Genomic DNA, 25,518 nt, shown 5'->3' on the forward strand with positions numbered 1-25,518 from the left:
CTTGCTGTGAGTTTGGCCATGTTCCAGAAGCATTCTCTCCTGACATTTCGCCAACACCTATGGCAGGCATCCCCAGGGATTGTGAGGTCTGTTGGAAACTAGGCAAGTGGGGTTTATATACTGTATATACTCGAGTATAAGCCTAGTTTTTCAGCCCTTTTTTAGGCTGAAAAAGTCCCCCTCGGCTTATACTCGAGTCAATGTGATTTATTATTTTACTGTGTTGTTGTTACTATTATTATTATTTTGATTACATTTATTATTTATTATATTTATCATATTACTCTATTATTATTACATTGATTTTACGTTATTATTGTTATTATTACATTTATTGCTTTACTCTATTATTACTGCATTTATTATCCTACTCTCTTATTGGAAGGATATGTAAGCACATTCACATTGAAGAAGGTGAGAATAATGGTTTAATCAGAGTTATCTTATATTAAAATTCTATGTAAACGAAAACATTTAATGTACCGATGCCTCAATTAATGTAATTGTATTGGTATCTATGCATATTTTGAAATCGACCCGTAGCTGCTGCATTTCCCACCCTCGGCTTAAACTCGAGTCAATACATTTTCCCACTTTTTTGTGGTAAAATTAGGTGCCTCGGCTTATTTTTGGCTTGGCTTATATTCGAATATATACGGTACCTATAGAATAATGTCCAGGGTGGGTAGAGGTGGCCCTAGGCAATTTTCAACGGTAAGCAAACAGTATTTTGACCCCCCCTCCCCACCAATCCCTGATATATATTTTCTGTTCGTCATGGGAGTTCTGTGTGCCATATTTGGTTCAATTCCATCATTGGTGGAGTTCGGAATGCTCTTTGAACTATAGGTGAACTATACATCCCAGTAACTACAACTCGCATATGTCAAGGTCTATTTTCCCCCAAGAGCACCCCTGGGCAAAATCAACTATACTGCAAATGATTACTTTGCGTAATGGGTTGAGCTGCCCCTGAGGGTGGGAGAAAGAACTCTTGTCTGCTGGAGGCCAGTGTGAATGTTGCAATTGGCCAGCTTGATTAGCATTGAATGGCCTTGCAGCTACAAAGCCTGGCTGCTTCCTGCCTGGGGGAAGCAGCAACCAGCCAGGCTTTGAAGCTGCAAGGTGTAACTCATTGCACTACTGGGGGCTCTTAGCAGATGTGCTGGGAAATCCTTCTAAGTCAGTGTTTCTCAACTTACCTAATGCTGCGACCCCTTAATCCAGTCCCTCATGTTGTGGCGACCCCCAACCATAACATTATTTTCCTCCCTACTTCATAACTGTAATTTTGCACCTGTTATGAACCATAATGTAAATATCAGATATCCAGGATGCATTTTCATTCACTGGACCAAATTCGGCACAAATACCCAATACGCCCAAATTGGAATACTGGTGGGGTTTGGGTAGGGGTTCATTTTGTCATTTGGGAGTTGTAGTTGCTGGGATTTATAGTTCACCTACAATCAAAGAGCACTCTGAACTCTACCAATGATGGAACTGAACCATACGTGGCACACAGAACTTGCATAACCAACAGAAATTACTGGAAGGGTTTGGTGGGCATTGACCTTGAGTTTGGGAGTTGTAGTTCACCTACATCCAGAGAGCACTGGGGATTCAAACAATGACGGATCTGGACCAAACTTGGCATGAATACTCAATATGCCCAAATGTGAATACTGGTGGAGTTTGGAGAAATAGTCTTTGACATTTGGAAGTTGTAGCTGCTGGGATTTATAGTTCACCTACAATCAAAGAGCATTCTGAACTCCACCAATGATGGAACTGAACCATACTTGGCACACGGAACTCCCACGACAAACAGAAATTACTGAAAGGGTTTGGTGGGCATTGACCTTGAGTTTGGGAGTTGTAGTTCACCTACATCCAGAGAGCGCTGTGGACTAAAGCAATGACGGATCTGGACCAAACTTGGCATGAATACTCAATATGCCCAAATGTGAACTCTGGTGGAGTTTGGGGGAAAATAGACTTTGACATTAGGGAGTTGTAGTTGCTGGGATTTATAGTTCACCTACAATCAAAGAGCATTCTGAACCCCACCAATGATAGAATTGAGCCAAACTTCCCACACAGAACTCCCATGATCAACAGAAAATATTGTATTTTCTGATGGTCTTCGGCAACCCCTCAGACACCCCCTCGCGACCCCCACAGGGGTCCCGACCCCCAGGTTGAGAAACACTGTTCTAAGTCTATGATTCAATGATCGAGAGCCATCCGTGTCCCAAACCTCTCATTTATTGAGAGGAAGAAGCTGCAGAACACATGCAAAGTGCAAACAGTAATTACAAAAATAAACATACTTTGCAAATAGCATTTATCCAAATATGACTCTTGAAGCTGTTCTTATCTAAGAGAATGGTACAAGAGAGAATATGATTCTTAGGCAGCCCAGAGCTGGAGATGGCTCTCACAAGGTTGCAGTGGGTGCTCCTCTTATCCCAAGAGTACATTGAAGGGATGTACTATTGCAACCACACTTTGGTTTCTTTCAGGGAGTTCGCAGTTTATGCAGTCTTCAAAACATTAATAAGATTTGGAACAAGAGTGAGCTAAGTGGACAATTAATCTTGGAGTGAGTTTCCCGGCCTGGCTAGCCATGTTCCAGAAGCATTCTCTCCTGACGTTTTGCCCACATCTATGGCAGGCATCCTCGGAGGTTGTGAGGACTGTTGGAAAATAGGCAAGCGGGGTTTATATATCTGTGTAATGTCCTAACACTTTCCAATGAAGGATTCCCTCCAGCAGGAAGCAGCCAGGCAATGAAGCTGCAAGGCTATTGTTTCCTCTCTGGGGTTCCCCTGTTTTTTGAGTGTTGCTCTTTATTTACTGTTCTGATTTTAGACATTTTAAACAGAGGGCCAGGTCAGACTCCCTCAAACTGTTGGAGGGCCAGATTATATATTTTTTTAAAAATGAATGAATTCTTATGCACACTGCACATATCTTATTTGTAGTGCAAAACAAACACTACAATAATTAGAAATGAAGAACAATTCTAACAAATATAAACTTATTAGTATTTCAATGAAAAGTGTGGGCCTGCTTTTGGCTAATGAGATAGGGTTGTTGTTGTTGTTGTTGTTGTTGTTGTTGTTGTTGTGTGCTTTCAAGTCATTTCAGAGCTCCTGGTGGCGCAGTGGGTTAAACCCCTGTGCCGCAGGACTGAAGACCGACAGGTCGCAGGTTCGAATCCGGGGAGAGGAGGATGAGCTCCCTCTATCAGCTCCAGCTCCTCATTCTCTCACACCAGAAGTGACTTGAAGTTTCTCAGGTCGCTCCTGACACAACAAAAAAAAAGTCATTTTAGACTTAGGTTGACCCTGAGCGAGGGCCATGAGAGAAGCCTTCCACAAGGATGATAAAACATCAAATCATCCGGGTGTCCCCTGGGCAACGTCCTTGCAGACAGCCAATTCTCTCACACCAGAAGTGACTTGCAGTTTCTCAGGTCGCTCCTGACATGACAAAAAAAGTCATTTTAGACTTAGCTTGACCCTGAGTGTGGGCCGAGTAAATGACCTTGGAGGGCCATATCTGGCCCCCAGCCTTAGTTTGAAGACCCCTGTTTTAGACAGTAATCAGGGCCAGCTAACACTTCCCAACAAAGAATTCCCCCAGGCAGCAACCAGCCAGACTTTGAAGCTGCAAGGCATGCAGTGCTATGTCAACATTCACACTTGCCTCAAACAGACAAGAGTCCTTTCTCCCACCCTGGTCATTATTCCACAGGTATATACGGGGGCGGCTCACCCATTACGCAAAGTGAGCTTTCGCAGTATAGTTGATGTTGCCCAGGGGCTCTTGGGGGAAAATAGACCTTGACATATGCGAGTTGTAGTTACTGAGATGTATAGTTTACCTACAATCAAAGAGCATTCTGAACTCCACCGATGGAATTGAACCAAATATGGCACACAGAACTCCCATGATGAACAGAAAATATATGTCAATGATTGGTTGGGGGGGGGGGGGGGGCGCCAAAATACTGTTTGCTTACTGTTGAAAATTGCCTAGGACTGCCTCTGGGTATATAAATTCCATTTGACTCGTTTCCAACAAATCTCACAACCTCTGAGGATTCCTGCCTAGTTGCGCACGCGAACTCACACCCTCACTAATCCACACCTTTACCCCTGCATAATAATAATAATAATAATAATAATAATAATAATAATACTTTATTTATACCCCGCCACCAGCTCCCCAAAGGACTCGGAGCGGCTTACATGAGGCCAAGCCCAATAACACATCAATAAAACAAAGCAATAAACAAAAACAATAAATGCAATAGAATTCATAGAATCATAGAATCAAAGAGTTGGAAGAGACCTCCTGGGCCATCCGGTCCAACCCCATTCTGCCAAGAAGCAGGAATATTGCATTCAAATCACCCCTGACAGATGGCCATCCAGCCTCTGTTTAAAAGCTTCCAAAGAAGGAGCCTCCACCACACTCCGGGGCAGAGAGTTCCACTGCTGAACGGCTCTCACAGTCAGGAAGTTCTTCCTCATGTTCAGATGGAATCTCCTCTCTTGTAGTTTGAAGCCATTGTTCCATTGCGTCCTAGTCTCCAAGGAAGCAGAAAACAAGCTTGCTCCCTCCTCCCTGTGGCTTCCTCTCACATATTTATACATGGCTATCATATCTCCTCTCAGCTTTCTCTTCTTCAGGCTAAACATGCCCAGCTCCTTAAGCCGCTCCTCATAGGGCTTGTTCTCCAGATCCTTTATCATTTTAGTCGCTCTCTTCTGGACACATTCCAGCTTGTCAATATCTCTCTTGAACTGTGATGCCCAGAATTGGACACAATATTCCAGGTGTGGTCTAACCAGAGCGGAATAGAGCATGGGAATAGAATCATAGAATCATAGAATCAAAGAGTTGGAAGAGACCTCATGGGCCATCCAGTCCAACCCCCTGCCAAGAAGCAGGAATATTGCATTCAAATCACCCCTGACAAATGGCCATCCAGCCTCTGCTTAAAAGCTTCCAAAGAAGGAGCCTCCACCACACTCCGGGGCAGAGAGTTCCACTGCTGAACGGCTCTCACAGTCAGGAAGTTCTTCCTCATGTTCAGATGGAATCTCCTCTCTTGTAGTTTGAAGCCATTGTTCCGTGTCCTAGTCTCCAGGGAAGTAGAAAACAAGCTTGCTCCCTCCTCCCTGTGGCTTCCTCTTACATATTTATACATGGCTATCATATCTCCTCTCAGCCTTCTCTTCTTCAGGCTAAACATGCCCAGCTCCGTAAGCCGCTCCTCATAGGGCTTGTTCTCCAGACCCTTGATCATTTTAGTCGCTCTCTTCTGGACACATTCCAGCTTGTCAATATCTCTCTTGAACTGTGATGCCCAGAATTGGACACAATATTCCAGGTGTGGTCTAACCAAAGCAAAATTGAGCATGGGGAGCATGACTTCCCTGGACCTAGACACTATGCTCGTATTGATGCAGGCCAAAATCCCATTGGCTTTTTTTGCCGCCACATCACATTGTTGGCTCATGTTTAACTTGTTGTTCACGAGGACTCCAAGATCTTTTTCAGACGTACTGCTCTCAAGCCAGGCATTCTGTATCTTTGCATTTCGTTTTTCCTGCCAAAGTGGAGTATCTTGCATTTCTCACTGTTGAACTTCATTTTGTTAGTTAGTAATTCTATGTAAATAGAATTTCTATACATTTCTATGTATATAGAATTTCTATCAGAAGCGGAGTGGGCAGATCAAAAGACAATCTGGCAAAATGGCACTACCTAAAAGAATTAATTCTATGTATATAGAATTAATATACATCACATATAAACAATAACCAATAAAAGATTTAAAAACCTATGGCCGGGCCAAATGTAATAATTAAAAATTAAAAAATAAACGCTGGGCATGAACAAGGTAGGATATATCTGGTACAGGGTTTTAAAAGAAATGGAGCATACAGAAAACAACATAAAACAAGCACACAAAAGGGGGCTCTATGAGCAGTCTGCAGATGGAACAAACACAAAACCTTCCCGTCTCATGCACAAGCTGTGGCATGTTCAGCTTCTTCAGGCAACAACTACTCAATTACATCTTAGCAAGTGACAAGCTAGCTGCCATCCCCCCGCCCCCCCATGTGAGACGTTGGTGCTAAATGTGAGAGAAATAAGGTTGAATACTGTGAAAGGCACCCATTGCATGGCTACTAGCCTCCTCTCAGTAGACTCAAATCAAGGAAAAGCTTTATGAGAACTAGGTTCTTGTGGGTTTTTTCGGACTATAGAGCCATGTTCTACAGGCATTTCTCCTGACGTTTCGCCTGCATCTATGGCAAGCATCCTCAGGTAGTGAGGTTTGTTGGAAATAGGAAAATGGGTTTATATATCTGTGGAATGACTGGGGTGGGGCACAGAGCTCTTCTCTGCTGAAGCTAGGTGTGAATGTTTCAGCTGACCACCTTCATTAGCATTTGAAGGCCTGGCTGAGCCTGGGGGAATGTTTTGTTGAGAGGTGTTAAGATGTGCCTGGTTGTTTCCTCTCTGTTGTTTTGCTGTTGTAATTTTAGAGGTTTTTAATAGCAGAGCACCTGATGAACCAGCCTGGACACAGCATATTATTTGAGAACACAGAAATGCTGGACCACTCCAGTAACCACCATGTCAGACTACACAGAGAAGCCATTGAAATCCACAAGCATGTGGACAATTTCAACAGAAAGGAAGAGACCATGAAAATGAACAAAATTTGGCTACCAGTATTAAAAAACTCTAAAATTACAGCAAAACAACAGAGAGGAAACAACCAGGCACAGATTAACACCTCCCAGCAAGAGATTTTCCCAGGCTCAGCCAGGCCTTCAAATGCTAATGAAGGTGATCAGCTGAAACATTCACGCCTGGCTGCAGCAGGGAAGAGCTCCTTGCCCCACCCCAGCCATTCCACAGATATATAAACCCATTGTCCTAATTCCAACAGACCTCTACCTCTGAGGATGCTTGCCATAGATGCAGGCAAAACGTCAGGAGAAATGCCTCTAGAACATGGCTCTATAGCCCGAAAAAACCCACAAGAACCTAGTGATTCCAGCCATGAAAGCCTTCGACAATACATTTATGAGAACTACTACTCCTCTTGGCGTTCCTCCAGCAACAGCAAGGATATCCCTCTGGGCAGCTAAACCAGGATGGCCCCCCACAAGAGAGGGTCTTCTTCCAGGGGCAAACCAAGAATGGGCAACCTGGAAGTCCCTGAACAGACTCGGAAGCGGACTGGGCAGATCAAAAGACAACCTGGCAAAATGGAACGACCTAAAAGAATCTCACACCTTGTGTGACCGTGGAGCAGAACAGACAACTCCGCATCGCTATGCTTGTCCATTGTGCCCTGCCTCATGTATAGAGGAAGTATTGTTGGAGGCTACAGACATTGCCGTTGCTGTTGCCCATAATTGATCAAAAGATACTTAGCCACCTGCACTCCTTCTATTTTTGTCGTTTTTTATACTAATTTATGCAATGCTTTTGATACAAAGAAAATAAATAAAAATTACATCTTCACCAAATAGGTAAAGGTAAAGGTTTTCCCCTGACATGAAGTCCAGTCGTGTCTGAATCTGGGGGTTGGTGCTCATCTCCATTTCTAAGCCGAAGAGCTGGCTTTGTTTGTAGACACCTCCAAGGTTATTTGGCCAGCATGACTACATGGAGCGCCGTTACCTTCCCGCCGGAGCGGTACCTATTGATCTACTCACATTTGCATGTTTTCGAACTGCTAGGTTGGCAGAAGCTGGGGCTAACAGCGGAAGCTCATGCCGCTCCCCGGATTCGAACCTGTGACTTTTCGGTCAACAAGCTGAGCAGCTCAGCGCTCTAGACACGCAAACCACATCACACCAAAATCAACATTATGGGGAGGCTTATGATGAGATAACTTCAGAGGTGGACAACCCTTAGGCTTGGAGGAATATCATCTTTACAAAGAGATATAGGACCAGGAAACCTCCTCAGAATACTTCTGCTCAGCTGCAGTTACACAATAGATCCCAAATTCTTACACAACTAACACCTGACCAGAAAACACAACATCACAATGACTTAGATACTGGGTTGTTGTAGGTTTTTTCGGGCTATATGTCCACCATGTTCTAGAGGCATTTTGGCCTGACGTTTCGCCTGCATCTATGGCAAGCATCCTCAGAGGTAGTGAGGTCTATTGGAACTAGGAAAGTGGATTTATATATCTGTGGTACTCCACGGATATCCACAAGCATGTGGACAATTTCAACAGAAAGGAAGAAACCATGAAAATGAACAAAATCTGGCTACCAGTGTTAAAAAAACTCTAAAATAACAACACCAAAACAACGGAGGGGAAACAATCAGGCACCTCTCAACAAAAGATTGCCCCAGGCACTGCCAGGCCATCAAATGCTAATCAAGGTGGTCAGTTGAAACATTCACACCTAGCTCCAACAGACAAGAGTTCTTTTCCCCACCCTGGTCATTCCACAAATATATAAACCCACTTTCCTTGTTCCAATAGACCTCACTACCTCTGAGGATGCCTGCCATAGATGCAGGCGAAACGTCAGGACAAAATGCCTGTAGAACATGGCCATATAGCCCGAAAAAACCTACAACAACCCAGTGATTCCGACCATGAAAGCCTTTGACAAGACTTAGATACTGCTCAGTGGATCTTCCTTGATCAGTGCATGGGAGATAGCCCTGACTGGGACAACACTTCATAACATTCACATGTACACAATCATGCAGATGTTCCACACACTCAGGAGAATGATAGGCTCTTGGACAAATCTCAATGGATTTTCCTTGACGAATGCACCGGGGATGTCGAGGAGGACAACACTTTATACCTACACAAAAGAGACCCTGTCAATCCTCAAAGGAAACAGGTCTTAGTAGTAGGCGACTTAGTAGTAGGCGACTTAGTAGTAGGCGACTCCCTTCTTAGAGGTACAGAAGCCGTCATTTCCAGACAGGATGGGATGGCTCGAGAAATATGCAGCCTACTGGAGACGAAAATACACCATATCACTGAGAGGCTCACCAGACTCCTCAAGCCTCATCACTGTCTCCCCCCTCATGTTTTTTTTCTTAATTTTTTACTAACCTTTTTCAAATTATGCATAAAAATATAGGGGAAGGGGAGTTCTAGGAATAACCAGAATAGGTATGGGAATGGAAAGATAGGGGAGGGATAATTTTTTAAAAAGGGAATGGAAAAATATGGGTCGGAGTTGAAGGTTAGGAAAGTGCAAGGTAAGAATAAGGAGGGGAAGGGTTCTCGACGTCTCCATCTCCTTTTTTGTGTATGTTTATTTCTTCTTTGTTCTAGCGGCTCATCTTTTAGATAGGTTTTCCTCAATTTATTTTATTTCTGTTTTGCTCTTTTTCAATACCTCTGGTGAGTATAGGTCCTCCACATTCTCAGATGGTCTTCATAAAATCTTCTAATTGTTTCCGATCCGTTCTTCTTATTGATTTTCCCGTGTAATCTTTCAAATAAAAGGTCAATTTGTCCATGTCCTTTATATCCCATATTTTATTTAGCCATTCTTCTATTGTACTCGAATCTTTCAACTTCCATTTTTTAGCGTAAACAATTCTGGCAGCTGTCGTAAAATGTGTAAAAATGATATCTTGGTTTGAGTCTAGGCCCTGGACTTTTTGCTTATAGGCTTCTCAGAAGCATCTAGTTGGGAATTTTGGGAAAAGGGAGACAACTGGCCTTCGAACTCTGAAAACTTCCAAGAGCTTGGTATCATGGGAGCAGAGGTGCCCTTAGGTAATTTTCAATGGTAAGCAAACAGTATTTTGCCCCCAGGGGCGGCTCATCCATTACGCGAAGTAAGTGGTCGCAGAACACTTTTTTTTGCCAGGGGCGCAGAGGGGCCTCTGTAAATGCCCCTCGACCGCCACTTGCAGAGTGCCCCCTTGGCTCACAACAGCCCTAGCAGTCCAGGGGGAACCTCGGCTTTCTTGCCTCGCTGCCGGGCAGTCCTCTTCCCAAAGGGGCCGGGCCCTTGAGCCTTGCCTAGCCCCTCTCATTCCTCCTCCACCCGGCCACCGGGTGTGCGAGCAGAGCCGGTACTCAATCGTTCTCCGTGTTCGATCCCTTCCCCATGACCGGCTCCCTTTCCTGATCCCCCGGCGCTCCACTCGCCTCCTCTCCTCTCCCCAATCCGCAGGTGGGCCAAAGGGCGGAGCCGCCGCGCCTGGCCCACTTCGGGTCTGGAGGTGTGTCTGAAGACCCCAGCGTGCACACCAAAAGTTGGCTCTTCTCCTGACTTTCTCTTCAGCCATTGGGATCAAGAGAGAGAGAAAGAGAGAGAGAGAGCCCCTCCGGCTGGAGGTATCTCCCACCTCCGCTCCCTCCTTTGTTTTTGTGCCTACCTTCAGGAAAGGTGGGCATCTCCACCTCTCTCTCTCTCTCTCTCTCTCGGTCCCAATGGCTGAGGAGAAAGTCAGGAGAAGAGATGACTTTTGGTGCACATGCCGGGGTCTTCAGGCACGCCTCCAGACCCAAAGCGGGCCAGGCAAGGGAGCAAGTGTAGTTACTGGGATGTATAGTTCACCTACAATCAAAGAGCATTCTGAACTCCACCAATGATGGAATTGAACCAAATATGGCACACAGAACTCCCACGACAAACAGAAAATATATATCAATGATTGGTTGGTTGTGGGGGGGGGGGGGCGTGCCAAAATACTGTTTGCTTACCGTTGAAAATTACCTAGGGCCGCCTCTGAGTATAGGTCCTCCACATTCTCAGATGGTCATCATAAAATCTTCTAATTGTTTCCAATCCAATGTATTGTCGAAGGCTTTCATGGCTGGAATCACTAGGTTCTTGTGGGTTTTTTCGGGCTATAGGGCCATGTTCTAGAGGCATTTCTCCTGACGTTTCGCCTGCAGGAGAAATGCCTCTAGAACATGGCCCTATAGCCCGAAAAAACCCACAAGAACCTAGTGATTCCAGCCATGAAAGCCTTCGACAATACATTGGATTGGCTATAGGGCCATGTTCTAGAGGCATTTCTCCTGCAGGCGAAACGTCAGGAGAAATGCCTCTAGAACATGGCCCTATAGCCCGAAAAAAACCCACAAGAACCTAGTGTTTCCAATCCGTTCTTCTTATTGATTTTCCCATGTAATCTTTCAAATAAAAGGTCAATTTGTCCATGTCCTTTATATCCCATATTTTATTTAGCCATTCTTCTATTGTACTCGAATCTTTCAACTTCCATTTTTTAGCGTAAACAATTCTGATGGCTGTCATAAAATGTGTAAAAATGATATCTTGGTTTGAGTCTAGGCCCTGGACTTTTTTGCTTATAGGCTTCTCAGAAGCATCTAGTTGGGAATTTTGGGAAAAGAAAGACAACTGGCCTTCGAACTCTGAAAACTTCCAAGAGCTTGGTATCATGGGTGGCCCTAGGTAGCCCCTAGGCAGAGGTGCCCCTAGGTAATTTTCAACGGTAAGCAAACAGTATTTTGCCCCCCCCCCAACCAATTACTGATACATATTTTCTGTTCGTCGTGGGAGTTCTGTGTGCCATATTGGGTTCAATTCCATCATTGGTGGAGTTCAGAATGCTCTTTGAATGTAGGTGAACTATACATCGCAGTAACTACAACTCGCATATGTCAAGGTCTGTTTTCCCCCAAGAGCGTCTCAAGAGCGCCCCTGGGCAAAATCAACTATACTGCGAATGCTTACTTTGCGTATGGGTTGAGCCGCCCCTGGTGGTAGTTCAAATCATCTAGCAACACTGAATTGAGAAAAATGTGGGGCGTTTCATGCATTTGTTTGAAGTTTCCCATATTAAGTCTTTTTTTCTTTTTGGAACTTGGCTCCAGCAGGTCTGGGTCTATGCTGAGGAGGAGTTGCCTGACGGATGCTTTCCCTGCCGTAGCCCTTCTCTTGCGATGTCCTTGAGGTGGGACGACTGAAGGCTGCTCTGCGGAGATGAGAAACAGAGCTTGGCCACAAGACACCGTTGCAAAGGTCCCGGAGAGCTGCCCAATGGTGTCTCCTGGTCTCCAAGGGACCCGGCACCCAAGGACCACTTGACCCTTCCTCCAATTTCCCCATTTTCCTTGTGGTTTCGGGAGCAGAGCGCCTTGGGAAGAGGACCCTTCTTGGCGGTGCTGTGGGGTGTCTGGCCAGGGCAGTTGTGCTATGAATTGGTGTTTATGGATTGTTTACCTCGCCCTGGTCTGCAGCAGATGCACTGAAGGTAAGGCCTTTGCATTGCCGTGCATTGAGGGGATGATGAGAGGATGTCATGGTCAGTTTTGTCCAAAGAGTGGAGGGATTATATATGATGATCTTTCTATAATGGCAACTATATTCAGCTTCCTCTATCAGTCACAATCGAATATCATAATAATAGCAATAATAATAATCTATTTATCTATGTATATAATAAAAGTCAGTGTTTGTATGCGGAGGGCTGCCACTTTCACAGGCTGCTGTGACCAGCACGGGTGACGGACCTGGACAAAACTTGGCACACATAACCCCCATGACCCCCTTTACATCCTGGTGAAGTTTGGGGGAGGACGGACAAAGTATGATGGGATTTGTAGTACTTTCCCACTCTTTTGTTCCCACAGACTACTGTGGCCCCCAACAAAGACCAATAAAGACCAAATTTGGCACACAGAGCCCCCATGACCCACTCTACATCCTACTGTTGTTTGGAGGAGGGTGGGCCATGGATGATGGGACTTGAAGTACATCCACTCACTTCCCAAGACCGCTGCAACTCTCATCCAATGACTGATCAAGACCAAACTTGGCACACAGAATCCCCATGACCCACTCTACATCATGGTGCGGTGTTGAGGAGGATGGACCACGGATGATGGGACTTGAAGTACCTCCACTCACTTCCAGAGACACTCATCCAATGACTGATCAAGACCAAACTTGGCACACAGAGCCACAATGACCCACTCTACATCCTGGTGCTCTTTTGGAGAACGATGGACCATGAACGATGGGACTCGCAGTACCTTCACTAACTTCCTGAGAGCACTGTGAGCCACATAAAAAACTGATAAAGACCAACCTTGGCGCACAATTCCTTTCTCAAATTACCCGGGCAGCGCTGGGTCCCCAAGCTAGTAATATAATAATAATAATAATAATAATAATAATAATACATCACACAGCTTGGGAAATGTTCGACTTGTAATTTTGTGATACGAAATCCAGCATATATATCTTGTTTGCTGTGACATAATGTGTAATAATAATAATAATAACAACAAAATATGGATTGTCAGTGTTGCAATCCCAGGTGACAGCAGGATTGAAGAGAAACAACTGGAAGAGCTGACACAATAATGAGGATTTAAAAATTGAACTGCAAAGACTCTGGCCCAAGCCAGTCAAGGTGATGATTGGTGCAGTGCCCAAAGACCTTGGCCTGCACTTAAACACAATCGGTGCTGACAAAATTACCAGCTGCAGAAGGCCACCTTAGAGAACTATTCCTTAATTTAAGGCACTGGCTTGCTGGCTGATATGCAAACAGAGGATGGGCTGGATATGTCTGGTTGCCTTGGTCCTTTCATTATTGTCTGCTACTTCCCGACAGATGTCAGGTGGTGCAATAATGGCTAAACAGTATAATTTCTTCAGTGGTGTTGGGCATAGACATCCTGTGATAATGCGGCATGTCTCATTAAGAGCCACATGCACTGTTTAAAGGTGGTGAAATGTATTCCCCGCTGGGCATGCGTACTCAGCAGCAGAGTGGCAAAGCACAAGGGCAGATGTCTTCACTGTGTCTGGTTGTGATCCCCAGGTTGTGCCAGTCAGCTTTCGTATCATCTTTTTCCAGCACCCATGTTTTGCTTGATAGTCAAGCAGTGCTTCTTGTAAGTCAGAGCACAGTCCAGAATGACTCCCAGGTATTTGGGTGTGCGACAGTCCTCCAGTGGGATTCCTTCCCAGGTCATCCTCAGAACTCGAGATGCTTGTCTGTTCTTAAGATGAAAAGCACACATCTGTGTTTTTGGTAGATTAGGAATCAGCTGGTTTCCCCTGTAATAGGCAGTCAGGGCACCTCAAGCTTCAGGGAGCTTCTGTTCCACCATTTCAAAGCTCCCTTCTTGAATGGTGATGGCACGATCGTCAGCGTAAATGAAGCTCTCTGTTCCTTTTGGCAGTGGCTGGTCATGAGTGTAAATGTTAAACATTGATGAGCAAGCATGCTCCCCTAAGGCAGGCAGTTCTTCCGTTTCGCCATCTGCTTCTCTGGCCCTGGAATTCAACAAAAAGCTCCTGTGTAATATTAATATAATACTACTAATAATAAAATGGAGCCCCCGGTGGCGCAGTGGGTTAAAGCGCTGAGCTGCTGAGCTTGTTGACCGAAAGGTCGCAGGTTTAAATCCAGGGAGCGGCGTGAGCTTCCGCTATCAGCCCCAGCTTCTGCCAACCTAGCAGTTCGAAAACATGCAGATGTGATTAGATCAATAGGTACCTCTCTGGCGGGAAGATAATGGCACTCCATGCAGTCATGCCGGTCATATGACCTTGGAGGTGTCTATGGACAACGCCGGCTCTTTGGCTTAGAAATGGAGATGAGCACCACACCCCAGAGTTGGACACGACTGGACTTCATGTCAGGGGAAAACCTTTACCTTTACCTACTAATAATAATGATAATGATAGCAACACTATGCAACACGATTTTTGTTCCTGGGTTATAAATGTCATTTCCTAATTGGTTCTATCATAAAAACATGGGAAACGTTGATTAAACTGCCAGAACTTTGGGTTGTTGTAGGTTTTTTCGGACTCTATAGCCATGTTCTAGAGGCATTCTCTCCTGATGCAGGCGGAACGTCATGAGAGAATGCTTCTAGAACATGGCCATATAGCCAAAAAACCCTACAACAACCCAGTAATTCTGGCCATGAAAGCCTCCGACAATACATTGCCAGAACTTCGTTTTCGCTGGACGTCTTGCAGCACACTTTGCTTTAGTTTTTCAATTGATACCTCATCGAGTCTCAGCCAGTCCAACCTAATTTGTGGCAGCCAGAAAAACAAAGTTTCTGGAGTAGAATGACTACTTTCAAAGTAAGTACTGAAGAATAAAACAGGGAATAGCACTTTCAAAGCTGGAACAGAACATTATTCAAATTTTGTTACATGGTGTAAATAATAATAATAATAATAATAATAATAATAATAATAATAGTGCTGTTTTCAGGCATTGTATAGAACTGCAAAGACTCTGGCATCAACCAGTCCAGGTGGTCCCAGTGGTCATTGGCGCACTGGGTGCCATGCCAAAAGATCTCAGCCGGCATTTGGAAACAATAAACATTGACAAAATCACGATCTGTCAACTGCAAAAGGCCACCTGACTTGGATCTGCGTGCATCATTTGAAAATACATCACACAGGGAGTTACCCAAGGAGAGATGGCTAAGATATAAACATCTTCTGATAAAAGACAATAGCATGTGGCGCCTTAAAACCATGGAAGAACTTAAACAAACAGACGAAGAGATAGGATGGTTCCACTACCTACAGGCCAAAGAGCACTACAATGAAGATCGAAAGAAAGGCTTTAATGAAAATGATACGTGCTGGGACAAGGTGATGAAAAGAGAGAAGAAAGTGGTCACAATCCTATACCAAAAGTTTCTTGAGTGGAGCAATGAGAGAGAACTGATAAAGGAAACCATGAACAAATGGGCGAAGGATATAGACCGCTCCATACTATTTAAACTAGAGACAAAGTTGAAGTACTTGGGCCACATCATGAGGAGACAGCAAAGCCTGGAGAAGACAATGATGCTGGGGAAAGTGGAAGGCAAAAGGAAGAGGGGCCGACCAAGGGCAAGATGGATGGATGGCATCCTTGAAGTGACTGGACTGACCTTGAGGGAGCTGGGGGTGGTAACGGCCGACAGGGAGCTCTGGCGTGGGCTGGTCCATGAGGCCACGAAGAGTCGGAGACGACTGAACGAATGAACAACAACATACTATTTAAAGAGTGGGAACAAGTATGGAAGAGCAAAATAAAACTAACAAGAGCCACCACAATAGTAGAAAACTGCTACAAAATATTTTATAGATGGCATTTGACACCAGCGGTTCTAGCCAAATTTAATAAAAAACAGAATAATTTATGCTGGAAGTGCAGAAAAGAAGTAGGAACATACTACCATATGTTCTGGAATTGCAAAGAGATGCAAAAATTTTGGACATCGGTCCACAGACATGTACAAAATATACTAAAAACAAAGTTTGATATGAAACCCGAATATTATCTACTAAATATAACAAACTTGGATTTGAAGAGAAATGAGGAAAAGATTCTTTTCTATCTGGCAGCAGCTGCAAGAATACTAATAGCCCAAAAATGGAAGACAATGAAAACACCTTCAAATGACGACTGGATAAGGAAGGCTATAGACTTTATGGACATGGACAGACTTTCGTGCCTACTGGAAAATCAAGACAAGAGGAACCCAATCAACTGGAATCAATTTAAAGAATACTTAAAAACAAAAAATATAATCAGTATATAACATTAAATTACAAGACTCATCCAGAGTAAAGAATTAAAACAAGACCAAAAAGAAGCATCTAAACTGGAAACTACAACCTCTGTGGACCGAACGGAAGTTACCAGAGATTTACTACTCTCTAACCCTTCCCTCTCCCCCCCCATCCCCCCTTCTTCCCCCTTTTTTCCCCTTTCCTTTACCCAATTTCTTCCCAACCTGCCCCCACTTTGAACCCCCACTTCAACTATCTTCCCACTTTACTATCACTGAGATTGTTCCCACTCTTTCGATCTTAAAAGGAAAACTTCAATAAAAATCAATTATATAAAAAAGAAAATACATCACACAGTCCTAGACGCTTGGGAAGTGTTCAACTTGTGGTTTTATGATACAGAATCCAGCATAGAGATCTCGTTTGCTGTGACATACTGTGCTTTGGTGTCAGTAAAATAACAATAATAATAATATTATAATAATACTTAAAAATGTATTACCCACTTCTTATGGCTCAAGATTATTATTATTATTATTATTATTATTATTATTATATTATTTAAATTTATTACCCGCCTCTCCTTATGGCTCCTGACTTGAAGAAGGCTTGGTTGTTTTGCACAGCACACCGCTACCAGATTGGTTTGCAATGAAATTGCTCCCAGCTGCAATATGATCTCCCTTAGTTATGCCTGACAGCGATTCTCGCCAATGGCAATCCTATCCAGCCATACCTCTGGAGGAGAACATTGGCCTCCAGATATTCTGGACTTCACCTCTCATCAGCATTAACTAACATGGCCAGAGGTGGGAGTCCAGATCACCTGTAGGGCATCAGATAAGGTAGGCTGTGTTCCCTGATCCTTTCAATTGGGGAGCTTTTAGTATCCTATGTAAAACACACTTTGCCACTGAGATGTGGACCTGTTCATTTCAAATCTCTACAGCATTGTTTAATGTACTCTGATGAAGGGAAATGCTGTTTTGCTCATGATGCACATTTAGGATTCCTAGAGCAGCATTTCTCAACCTGAGGGTCAGGACCACTGGGGGAGGGGTCGCCAAAGACCATAAGAAGACACAGCATTGCCTGTTGGTCATGGGGGTTCCGTGTGGGATATCTGGCCCAATTCCATCGGTGGTGGGATTCAGAATGCTCTTTGATTGTAGGTGAACTATAAATCCCTGCAACTGCAACTCCCAAATGTCAAGGTCTATTTTCCCCAAACCCCACCACATTTGGGCATTTTGAGTATTTGTGCCCAGTTTGGTCCAGATCTATCATTGTTTGAGTCCACAGTGCTCTCTGAATGTAAGAGAGCTACAACTCTAAAACTCAAGGTCAATGCCCACCAAACCCTTCCAATATTTTCTGTTGGACGTGGGAGTTCTGTGTGCCAAGTTTGGTTCAATTCCATCGTTGGTGGGGTTCAGAATGCTCTTTGATTGTAGGTGAACTATAAATCCCAGCAACTACAACTCCCAAACATCAAGGTCTATTTTCCCCAAACTCCACCAGTGTTTACATTTGGGCATTTTAATATTTGTGCCAAGTTTGGTCCAGATCTATCATTGTTTGAGTCCACAGTGCTCTCTGGATGTAGGAGAGCTACAACTCCAAAACGCAAGGTCAATGCCCACCAAACCCTTCCAGTATTTTCTGTTGGTCAAGGGAGTTCTGTGTGCCAAGTTTGGTTCAATTCCAACGTTGGTAGAGTTCAGAATGCTCTTTGATTGTAGGTGAACTATAAATCCTAGCAACTACAACTCCCAAATGACAAAATCAATCCCCTCACAATCCCAATAGGATTCAAATTTGGGCGTATCAGATATTTGTGCCAAATTTGGTCCAGTGAATGAAAATACATCCTGCATATCAGATATTTTTCATAGCAGTAGAAAAAATACAGTTATGAAGTAGCAACAAAAATAATTACCGCATACACTCGAGTATAAGTCGACCTGAATATAAGCCGAGGCACTTAATTTTACCACAAAAACTGAGAAAACGGATTGACTCGAGTGTAAGCCGAGGGTGGGAAATGCAGCAGCTATTGGTAAATTGGAAAATAAAAATAGATACCAATTAAGTTACATTAATTGAGAAATCGGTAGGTTATATATTTTTGAATATTTACAAAAATGGTAATTTAAGATAAGACTGTCCAACTCTGATTAAATGATTATTTACCTTCTTCAGTGTAAATGTGCTTACGTGTCCTTCTAATAATAGAGCAACATAACAAATGTAATAATAACAATAATAATAAAAAGAGTAAAATAATGAATGTAGCAATAACAATTATACAATAAAATAAGAAATGTATAATAATAGAGTAAAATGATAAATGTAATAATAATAAATAGAATAAAATAATAAATGAAAATAATAATAATAATAACAACAACAACAACAACAGAGTAAAATAATAAATTACCTTGACTCGAGTATAAGCCGAGGGGGACTTTTTCAGCCTAAAAAAGGGCTGAAAAACTAGGCTTATACTCGAATATATACAGTATATCGTTGGGGGTCACCACAACATGAGAAACTGTATTAGGGGACTGTGACATTAGAAAGGTTGAGTTCCCATCAGTGGCTTTTGATACCATTGACCATGGTATCCTTCTGGACCACCTCATGGGAATGGGACTAGGAGGCACTGTGTTGCAATGGTTCCGGTCCTTCCTTGAGGGTTGGGTCCAGAAGGTGGTGCTGGGGGACTCCTCCTTGACCCCATGGCCATTTTCCTGTGGAGTCCTGCAGGATTCAGTATTGTCCTCCATGTTGTTTAACATCTAAATGAAATGGTTGGGAGAGATCATCCAGAGTTTTAGAGTTTGGTGCCATCTGTATGCAGATGATACCCAACGCTATTACTCGTTACCACCTGATGCCATGGATGCCATCCTGACCCTGAACTGGTGTCCGTTGGCTGTGATGGACTAGATGACAGGTAAACAAGATGGAGGTACTGGTCAGTTGTAGGGCTGATCAAGGTATTGGGCTGCAACCTGTTCTGGACGGGGTCGTACTTTCCCTGAAGGTGCACGTTCGCGGTCTGGGGGTCCTCCAGGACTCAGTGCCGACTCTGGAGGTCAGCGCCTGGCTGGGAGGGTCTTCGCACAGTTAAAGCTTGTGCGCCAGTTACACTCATACCTTGAAAAGCCCTGTCTGGCTATAGTAGTACATGCCTTAGTCACATCCAGATTAGACTACTGTAACACGCTTTACAGCAATACATGGAGCGAGAGTTGCCAGATGTTCAAGCTGGGTTTAGAAAAGGCAAAGGAACGAGAGACCAGATTGCCAATATCCGCTGGAGAATGGAGAAAGGCAGGGAGTTTCAGAAAAACATTTACTTCTGCTTCATTGACTATTCTAAAGCCTTTGACTGTGTGGATCATATTAAATTGTGGCAAGTCCTTGGTGGGATGGGCATCCCAAGCCCCCTTCCCTCTCTCCTGAGGGATCTGTACAAGGACCAAGGAGCAACAGTAAGAACTGACCACGGAACAACAGACTGGTTCAAGATTGGGAAAGGCGTACGGCAAGGCTGCAGACTCTCATCCAACCTTTTCAACTTGTATGCAGAACACATCATGCAAGGATGTGCGGGGCTTGATGAATGCAAAGCTGGGGTGAAAATTGCTGGAAGAAACATTAACAATCTCAGATATGCAGATGACACCACTCTGATGGCCGAAAGCGAGGAGGAGCTGAGGAGCCTTCTAATCAAGGTGAAAGAAGAAAGCGCAAAAGCTGGGTTGCAGCTAAACCTCAAAAAACCAACAAGAATCAACAAGAATGATTGACAACTGGAAAATAGAGGGAGAAAATGTGGAGGCCGTGACAGACTTTGTATTTCTAGGTGCAAAGATGACGGCAGATGCAGACTGTGGCCAGGAAATCAGAAGACGCTTCCTTCTTGGGAGGAGAGCAAGGTCCAGTCTCGATAAAATAGTAAAGAGTAGAGACATCAGACTGGCAACAAAGATCCATTGCCTAGTCAAAGCCATGGTCTTCCCTGTAGTCACCTACGGATGTGAGAGCTGGACCTTAGGGAAGGCTGAGCGAAGGAAGATCGATGCTTTTGAGCTATGGTGTTGGAGGAAAGTGCTGAGAGTGCCTTGGACTGCGAGAAGATCCAACCAGTCCATTCTCCAGGAAATAAAGCCCGACTGCTCACTGGAGGGAAAGATACTAGAGACAAAGTTGAAGTCCTTTGGCCACATCATGAGGAGACAGGAAAGCCTAGAGAAGACAATGATGCTGGAGAAAGTAGAAGGAAAAAGGAAGAGGGGCCGACCAAGGGCAAGATGGATGGATGGCATCCTTGAAGGGACTGGACTGACCTTGAAGGAGCTGGGGGTGGTGACGGCCGACAGGGAGCTCTGGCGTGGGCTGGTCCGTGAGGTCACAAAGAGTCGGAGATGACTGAACGAATGAACAACAAACACACTTTATGTGGGGCTGCCCCAGAATTATTTATTTATTTATTTATGGCATTTATATGCCGTCTTCTCACCCCGAAGGGAATCAGAGCGGCTTACAATATATATTTTCATACAATATATTATATTATTAGTATAGTACAATATCAGTATTATATACCGTATATACTTGAGTATAAACCGACCCGGATATAAGCCGAGACACCTAATTTTACCACAAAAAAACTGGAAAATGTATTGACTCGAGTATAAGCCGAGGGTGCGAAATGCAGCAGCTACTGGTAAGTTTCAAAATAGAAACCTATATAAATAAAAATGTAATGTTCGTTTGTGGGATTAACAGAACTCAAAAACCGGTGGACGAATTGACACCAAATTTGGACACAAGACACCTAACAACCCAATGCATGTCCTTCACTCAAAAAAGTTGATTTTGTCATTTGGGAGTTGTAGTTGCTGGGATTTATAGTTCACCTACAATCAAAGAACATTTTGAACCCCACCAACGATGGAATTGAACCAAACTTGGCACACAGTTCTCCCATTACCAACAGAAAATACTGGAAGGGTTTGGTGGTCAGTGTCCTTTGGTTTTGGAGTTGTAGTTCACCTACATCCAGAGATCACTGGACTCAAACAATGATGGATCTGGACCAAACTCTACAGGAATAGTGGAGTTTGGGGAAAATAGATTCTTGACATTTGGGAGTTGTAGTTGCTGGGATTTTATAGTTCACCTACAATCACAGAGCATTCTGAACCCCACCAATGATAGAATTGGGCCAAACCTCCCACACAGACCACCAAACCCCATGACCACCAGAGTGGGCCACAGCAACGTCTGGCAGGGGACGGCTAGTCGATACCAATAAAATTACATTAATTGAGGCATCAGTAGATTTACGTAATTTAAGACAAAGCTGTCCAACTCTGATTAAACCATTATTCTAACCTTCAATGTAAATGTGCTTACATATTCTTCCAAAAATAGTAAAGGGAGTAAAATAATAAATGTAATAAAAATAATAATAGAGTAAAATAATAAATGTTGTAATAACAATAAAGAGTAAAATAATTAATGTAATAACAACAATAAAGAGTAAAATAATAAATGTAATAATAACAATAATAAATAGAGTAAAATAATAAATGTTGTAATAACAATAAAGAGTAAAATAATAAATGTAATAATAATAATAATAAATAGAGTAAAATAATAAATGCAATAAAAATAATACTAATAACAGAGTAAAATAGTAAAATAACATTGACTCGAGTATAAGCCGAGGGGAGCTGAAAAACTACGCTTATAATCGAGGATATACAGTATTACTATATTGCACTATACCATTATATTGTAATATTATTAGTAATATTACATGTGATGTAAAGATATAATTATAAATATTGTATTATTATTACTAGTATTATATTGCATTACATTATAATATTATAAATATTATATGTATATACAATGTACATATTATATTATGTTTATGCTATCTATATTCATGTAAATTGTGTTAATTGTGCACCCTGGTGGTGCAGTGAGTTAAACCACTGAGCTACTGAACTTGCTGACCAAAAGGTCGGCAGTTTGAATCCGGGGAGCGGGGTGAGCTCCTGCTGTCAGCCCCAGCTTCTGCCAACCTAGCAGTTTGAAAACACGCAAATGTGAGTAGATCAATAGGTACTGCTTCTGTGGGAAGATAAGGGTGCTCCATGCAGTCATGCAGGCCATATGACCTTGGAGGTGTCTATGGACAACACCGGTCCTTTGGCTTAGAAATGGAGATGAACACCACCCCTCAGAGTTGGACACAACTAGACTTAATGTTAGGGGAAAACCTTTACCTTTACCTTACATGATTGTTCATAAAACACAATTTATTGTTATGTCGAGTTGGTGAGATGATGGTTTTCTGTATTATGTAGTTTGGAGGGTTTTTTTTCTATTTTATTTGCCGCTTTGAGTTCAATTTGTGAGAGAAAAGCAGGATAAAAGTAAGTAAATAAATAATAACACATAAACATTGTAAAATACCACAAAACATATATTAAAATGTATTTCTATAAAAGATACATATTCAGATGTATTTCTATTATTATTATTATTATTATTATTATTATTTTGTTTATTTATACCCTGCTTTTCTCTCCACAGGGAGATTCAAAACCATTTAATAAATTGCTTCTCTTTTTTATAATAATAATAATAATAATAATAATAATAATAAATAAGACTTTATTTATACCCCACTCCATCTCCCCCAGGGGAGATGAGGCCATGCCCAAAATACAGTAACACAATATAACACAAAAGCATAACAAAATCAGAAATAAAATATATAAAATGCAAAACCAATATAACAGTGTTTCTCAACCTGGGGGTCGGGACCCCTGAGGGGGTCGCAAAGGGGTGTCAAAGGGGTCGCCAAACACCATCAGAAAACACAGTATTTTCTGATGGTCATGGGGATTCCATGTGGGAAGTTTGAGCCAATTCTATCGTTGGCGGAGTTCAGAATGTTCTTTGATTGTAATGAATTAGAAATCACACAGTTCTAGAAATGTCCAACATGTGATCCAATACAACAGCCATCAGAGTGATGATCTTGTCATGTATCAAGTAGTAGTAATAATAATAATAATAATAATTGTAATGTACTTCCTTGCTTCTTCTTGTCACTCTTTTTCACTCACATACATTGGTCTTTGGAGGCAGGGCCATAGCCAGAAAAAAATTTCGGGAGGGGTTGAAATTTTCGGGGGGGAGGGGTTTGAAAATTTCGCAGGGGGAGGTTGAAACCTGCCTCCGAGCTCATGCTGAAGCAAAGAGCACAGCAAGGGGCAGAGCAGCCTTCAATAGCCTGCAGCTCTGCCCTTGTCAACCACCTCCACCGAGTCTGGCCTCCTTAATGAGAGCATTCAACATCCCCCTCCCCCCCCCCCAACTTGGTGGCTTCACTACTGTTCTGTTGTGCGCTGGGCCTGTAAATAATTGTCTTTAGAACAGGGTGTGCAACCTTTGCCCAGCGGGAAGCCAGGGGGCCTAAAGAGAAGTTCTCAGAGGTTTCCACCACAATCAGTCTTTAGATGGCTTGAGAAGTACAACAAAGTCTTTTATTAATGAACAATCAAACAAAAACTTCTCTTGTCTTCAGTAAAGTTAAGCAAATGATTCCAAGCTTTTAGGCAACTGGTGAATTCCTAATCTTGCCCACAAAGGACAGGCAACTGTCTTCTATAACTTCTTCTTTAAAGGAAAATCCCCTTTTTAAGTTCTCCCAGGCTGACTGTAATCTAACCCTTACTGATGTGGGCTCCGCTACCGGGTCGAACTGCGTCTCAAACGCCGAGTGGACCTACCAGCAAGGCAGTAGATGTTCTCCAGCTGGAGTTCTTTGGTCTTTAGGGCTGTTTTCCTGGAAATTCTTTGGAGACTCTTAAGACCTTTCTCCCCCGGAAGGTCTTAAGGATCGAAGCTTTTGTACAGGTGAAGCTTGCACACATCCTATACATAAGCTTTCCTTGCTGAGACTAACTAAACATGGCTCCCTTCCCTTCCCAATTGCCCTGAGCAAGGGGCGGAACCAAAACTTAACAATGATGGACAGGTGACTTGCCCTATGACTGCAACCAAAGAAGCCACCTATCTGCAGAGTCCCTGAAACCTAGGACTGAAAGCAAACATTTAATACAAAGCAAATAAAGTTGGAGCTCCTGGTACAGCTGTACCAGAACAACTACATCGGCTATTGCTGCAAGTAATGACAGTTTGAATAAATTGCTAATATTTGCTTGAGATAGTGCTTGCAGTTCTGGAGGGACTCTTGATTTTTTGCATCTCATAGACTTAGCAGCATGGGGATTGGGTTAACCAGTTAAAATTCATGAGTAAACCAGGTTTTTTTTAAAAAAAAATCTGAAACATTTCGGGGGGGGGGGGGTTGAACCCCTAAACCCCCCCCCCCCTCGCTACAGGCCTGTTTGGAGGACTAGGTCATGGACACTTCTAAATGGAAGCCTTTGGGCGTGTGCAATTCACCATACTTTTTCACCATTACCCACCTGCAGGTGAGAGGGAAGGTGAGCCTCGCACGGTGATTGGCCGCAAAGGAGAGAGCACCATCCTGGGCTGCAACTTGCTGAAGTCCAATGAGGCAAGTCCCCCGCTCTACGTGATCGAGTGGGTGCGCTTCGGCTTCCTCCTCCCCATCTTCATCAAATTCGGCCTCTATTCTCCCCGCGTGGATCCAGAGTATGTAGGTGAGTTGGGGTTGCGTCCCGTGTTTCCATTCCTCCCATGCATCAACAAGGAAATTGAGATGAGATGTTATGTTTCAGATTGAGTTTCCATCTGATTCGTATCTTCTGGGAACTGCAAAATTATACAGGAAATAACACTTTCAAACCAGGAACTTATTTTTTTCAAATGTTACATAGTGCAATCTGTTTATAGGGCAATATCAGTCCATATGGAAGAGAGGTAACGT

The 25,518-nt window shown here is 43.2% G+C and overlaps 1 protein-coding gene across 1 annotated transcript in view; it reads left to right on the forward strand.

Moving 5' to 3' along the window:
* The window catches only part of IGSF9 (immunoglobulin superfamily member 9), a 121,248-nt gene that overhangs the window by 15,441 nt on the left and 80,289 nt on the right, over nucleotides 1–25,518 (forward strand). The window contains exons 2-3 of the mRNA XM_067472673.1: nucleotides 11,894–12,270; nucleotides 25,100–25,291. Of these exons, the coding sequence (XP_067328774.1) occupies nucleotides 12,213–12,270; nucleotides 25,100–25,291 (250 nt within the window). The 5' untranslated portion in view covers nucleotides 11,894–12,212. The remainder of the gene's footprint in view (nucleotides 1–11,893; nucleotides 12,271–25,099; nucleotides 25,292–25,518) is intronic.

This window comes from Anolis sagrei, chromosome 12 (assembly GCF_037176765.1).
Source record: "Anolis sagrei isolate rAnoSag1 chromosome 12, rAnoSag1.mat, whole genome shotgun sequence".
Lineage (NCBI taxonomy): Eukaryota > Metazoa > Chordata > Lepidosauria > Squamata > Dactyloidae > Anolis > Anolis sagrei.